A 4,988-nucleotide genomic window follows, 5' to 3' on the forward strand; every position below is an offset into this window, starting at 1 on the left:
GCAGAACAAAAGCCATGCAAGCGATTTACACCCAACAATCATCTCTTTGTAGAGCAGTGTTCCTGTGGCTGGCCACCCCAGTGGTGTTCCCATGCGAAGCCTTTGGTCATGCCGGAGGTGCAGCTCACCCACCTGGCAAAGCTGGCAGCACCACGAGGTTGACCATTATCAACTTTTCTATCCAGAGTGATCTGCATTTTAAGCAATTTGTTATCTAAAGCATAGGCCACCAGAGTTAACCAGCCATCTGTTCCACAGGCACTGTAGACCCAATTCCAAACACAGCTCCCACCATTTGCATACATTATTAGATGGATTTGTTGGCTAATGAGGTCTCCCTCAGAGGTCAGGTCTGAAGAAGCAGAGGGGGAAAGGTCTGGGCTTTTGTGGCGAAGGTACAGCTAATGAACAGCTGCAGAGTAAAGAACACAGATGGAAGAAGTACTCACTTTAATGATGATTTTTCTAAAAACTGCAGTTGTGTATTTTTTTTGGTTTTTTTTCCTAAGCCCATTAGGTATGTGATTGCTTCCATTTTACTTAGTAAACTGAAACACACAGTGGAAGTACACTAGAAAGTATAAACTCCTGCCCTGTCAGAGGCCGTGAGCAGGAGATGGGATTGCTTGGTCTCAGGGTATGCCCCTGCAGGCATGTGAGCTCAGGTGAGGGGCCCTCAGGGGGAGGTGGGAGTGGCATTCAGGTAAAAAAATCCTGGGTTTGTATTTTTCTCCTAAGAGATAAAACAGAAAACTGAGGTTTAAGTCTTGTGAATACTCAGATGTATTAGCAGTAGAAACTCCTATGCAAAACTAAAACTTCCATTAGCATCATAAGAATGTATTTTTCCGGCTGTGTGTCACCAGGCACACATCCATCCTCTGCTCCTCCGTGCTACAGCCCTTCTATTGTTTTTCTTGTGCTTTGGAAAGTTTCCTTTAATTTTACCGTGACTTGAAGGCATTCTTGCCAGCTAAGCAGGGGATGTGTTTGCAGAGGTAGAATTAGCTTCCTGAAAACCAAATGTCATATTTCTAGTTTGTTATACTAGGATAAAATTGCAGGGTGATTCTATTTATAGATTGCTACAGATATCATTTAAAAAAAAAACCAAACAAAAAAAACCCAAAAAATCCCAGCAGCAGGATTTCTTCTAGAAACCTCCAGCAGTCCATGGTCATCATTTCCCTCAGATGTCTGAGGTCACATGGGTCACTGAGATGGCCAAGTCCAGGTGCCTGGGAGGAGGACTTTTCTCCATGGTGGGAGGCAGTGGAGGAAGACGAAGGGCAATGTTGTGCCTTTTAATCATAGCTCTTCTTCCCTGCTAATTTTTTGAAGCTTGAATCTCTGCCTGGCAGTGATGAATCTGAGCCGACTGCTGGTGAAGCCCTTAGAGAAGAATAAGTGTATTTCATAGGATATACCTACTGCTTGCTGGTGGGTTGGTATGTGCTGACATTGGCTTGGTTTGTGCATATGAATGTGTGACATATAGGATCTGGTTTTGTATGCATTCATTGATATGATGAAAATATGGAATAACTTAGCGATACTCCAAGGTCCTGACTAGTCCAACTTTAAACTACTATTAGCAGCTCTTGCCAATTTAGTATCAGGGTTATGAGTTAGCCCTGTATTTCCCCTTTTTCAGCAGCACCTTTGAAAGTGTCCATAATAGTAGATGTGAATTATTCAGTTACACTTCTTCCACTATTGTTGGCTCCTTTCACCTTGAGGATGACAATAGCTACTGTATGTTAATGGTAGGCATGCCAATGCCTTTTTCTTTTATACATTTAAAAACATGAAATATGTTTTCTATTGAATTATGAATATTGAATATTGAAATGTTAAATAGCCCCTGAGATTTATGTGCATCCACAATTGTCCATAACTGGTGAAAGTTTTTCTCCCTTACTTGTTTCAGGGATGACGTGCCAAGCCAGGACTTCCTATACTGAGGATGAGGTGCTCTGGGGTCATCGTTTCTTTCCTGTTATCTCCTTGGAAGAAGGATTCTTTAAAGTCGATTACTCCCAGTTCCATGCAACGTTTGAGGTACCCACCCCACCGTACAGTGTAAAGGAGCAGGAGGAGATGCTGCTCATGTCCTCTCCCTTGATAGCACCTGCTGTGAGCAACAGCAAGGAAAGGAATAACTCGGTGGAGTGCCTGGATGGTCTTGATGAAGTTGGCACAAAGCTACCTTCAAAACTGCAGAAAATAACTGGGAGGGAAGACTTCCCAAAAAAACTCCTCAGGATGAGTTCCACCACCTCTGAGAAGGCCTACAGCATGGGGGATTTACCCATGAAACTTCAGCGGATCAGCTCGGTCCCTGGGAATTCGGAGGAGAAACTGGTGTCTAAAACCACAAAGATGATGTCAGATCCCATCAGCCAGTCAGTCGCCGACCTGCCACCCAAGTTGCAGAAGCTCTCAGGTGGCGGCAGGATGGAAGGGAACCTTCCACCCAAACTGCGAAAAATGAATTCGGACAGGTTTACATAACCTGACGGGACTTCCAGCTATCATTTAGAGCTTGAACTGGCAGTGTGGGTAGGAGAGCAGGTCCTCCACCAGCCGTATGTGTACTAAATTCACTGGTCCCGGTGCACCAGGAGGCAGCAGTGTCCCCTCGGTAGTGGTGACTGTGCTGTAAGTACGAACAACAGGATGATCGGCAAGCTGATTTTCATTGGCATGTAGTATCACAACATGCATGCAATAATAGTGTGCAATTTTTGCATATAGTTTTATGGCATGACTCCTACTATATTTATACTGTATATTCTGAAAAATGTGGAAAGGCGTGTTCCTTTCCCCTGTATTTCTTAAGAGTAAGTAGTAGGTAAAACATGCAAGTGGGTAACTTTCAGGGTGAGTTATAATTTGATTTGAAAATGCTTATTTATTTTTTTTCCTGATACGGATCGTGATGTTTTGTTCAGCAAAGTAGTTATAGTGCATGTCTTTTTCTTAAAAGAAGGTGTATTGGTTAATTCCTAACACCAAATCTGCTAGCCTTAAATTAACTGCTGGTTTCTATTTTGTTTTAACATTTTCTTGGGATTTCTTTTTCTGCATCTAGGCTACCAGAAAAAAAATAAATGTATTTCATAAGGCATTGTTTAGGGAGGAAAGTTGTATTAATAAGCCTAGGCAAAACAATAAATAAATGAATAAAATTCACAGTTTAGATACAATTAGTAAAATGTTTTAAAAATCTTTGTGATTTGTAATATTTGTGCAAGAAAACCATTTCAATAAGCAGGATGTGCTTGATTTCTCATGTCGATAGAATAGCTGAATATGAAATTAGCTGAATGTCTCCATGAAGCCAAGCAGGCATTTATTCTGGATGAACCCCAAGGGTAGAATCACAATTCCCCCTAATTCCGCAGTGCCCTGATTTTGCTCATTCTTGCTTTGATGGCCCAGCTGGGCCAGCAGCGATGCAGATGGTGGTCGCTGAGCCGCGGTCTAACAGGCAGAGCTGTGTGGAGTCGCGGCAAGTCCCAAGCCGGTGCATCGTTCCTTACTGCTTTCGCTATGGTGAAAATAATGTTTAAACACGTTCTTAACTGAAGTTGACCCTGTGGGTTTCAAAATGAGTAATACTTTGTATAAATGTTTGGTTTGATATCCTTCTGTGCTTGTGTTTGGGTTTTCTTTATCCATCTTGTTCTGCTCTGGTGGGGTTGAGTCAGGATGAGTGTCATACGGATGCCTCCGTCCTCTTGGCTGGAGCATTCCGCACCTCCCGGACCCTCCCCAGAATGCCAGAGGTAGGCTGTTGTGGTGTCCAGGCTCACCCATGGTCTGTGGTCTGTGTTGGGGCCAGGTTGCAGTGGTTTCCTGGGGGCTCCTTTCTGGAGGAGGAGGTCTGAGTGAGATGGAGTGATGGGTGTCACCGTCAGAGAGCTGAGTATGAGAGCCACCACAAGCAGCAGCCGGGAAGGGCTCTGCGTGACATCATCTGTATGTAAAAGTCTTGATAGCCAGGTGGTCCTGGACATGGACACATGTGGGTCAGGAGGTGCATGCACAGTCATGAATGGGCACTTCTGACTCACAGGCTCTGGACCATCCTGTATGAATGCTGACACTTGCTACATAACTGGTAACAACAGATCTGACGATCTTTGAGGAAAAAAGTGCTTTTGTTATAAATGTTGGCATGGAATAAGAACTTGGAAACTCAGCACTGCTGGAAGGTTGGCTCAGACACCACGGTGACTCAGTGCTTTCCCTGGAAGTTGCAGTGTATGACTCATCAGTTGTACACCCAAGAACTTTATACTAACTTCCAAAGTTTCTTATCATCATTTGTCATGATTTTTGAGTGGCACTGCATGCTTTTTACACCTTTGGCTATACTTATTCTCTGCACGTTGTTGTTGAAGGGAGGGGCGTGGGTTGCTCCTTGTGTGCTGATCCTGTGCTCTACATGTGTGGTGAGCAGATTGTTGATGTAGTGAGGTAAAATCTGGATTTGTTTTCCCCCATTTACTAACATTTCCTACGGTTGTCTTGTAAAATAACGCTCATTTTTGTACCACATGTAACTCTTCTACCAGTCCTTGACTAACAGCAAAAATAGCCATGTACAATTGCCAGGTGTGAACACTAAAAAAACCACCAAGTCCAAACCAGAGAGCCAAGAACATTAATCAGCATGGTAAATGCTCAGCCAAGTGATGAGTCCTGCCAGCAAGCTTGCGCAGATCAGTCTGGTTTTGAAAGAAGTGTCTCCAGCAGCTCGGCCTCTTTCAGAAACTACTTTGGTTTATTTGAGGTGGATGTGAGACCACTGCCCTCGTCCCAGGATGCATGTGTGACCCAACCAACCCACTGCCCTTCTGTGACATGGCAGTTGGACTAGGTCATTGTAGGTCCCTTCAAATGGAAAATGTCCTGTCATGTGCCATCGTGTCCCACCCTACCCTACCCTACCCTACCCTACCCTACCCTACCCTACCCTA

At 44.1% G+C, this 4,988-nt stretch overlaps 1 protein-coding gene across 1 annotated transcript; it reads left to right on the forward strand.

Annotated features, from left to right (window-relative positions):
- Positions 1–1,932: 1,932 nt before the first annotated feature.
- Positions 1,933–2,514, forward strand: LOC104405864 (G protein-activated inward rectifier potassium channel 1-like). Its single transcript, XM_010014741.1, has one exon. It carries the CDS (start codon positions 1,933–1,935, stop codon positions 2,512–2,514), a length of 582 nt encoding a protein of 193 aa, XP_010013043.1.
- Positions 2,515–4,988: the final 2,474 nt, after the last annotated feature.

This window comes from Nestor notabilis, unplaced genomic scaffold (assembly GCF_000696875.1).
Source record: "Nestor notabilis isolate BGI_N333 unplaced genomic scaffold, ASM69687v1 scaffold5650, whole genome shotgun sequence".
NCBI lineage: Eukaryota > Metazoa > Chordata > Aves > Psittaciformes > Psittacidae > Nestor > Nestor notabilis.

Bases quoted from the DNA above. Each gene is read 5' to 3' on its own strand.
- LOC104405864 (XM_010014741.1), top strand. From the start codon at position 1,933: ATGACGTGCCAAGCCAGGACTTCCTATACTGAGGATGAGGTGCTCTGG.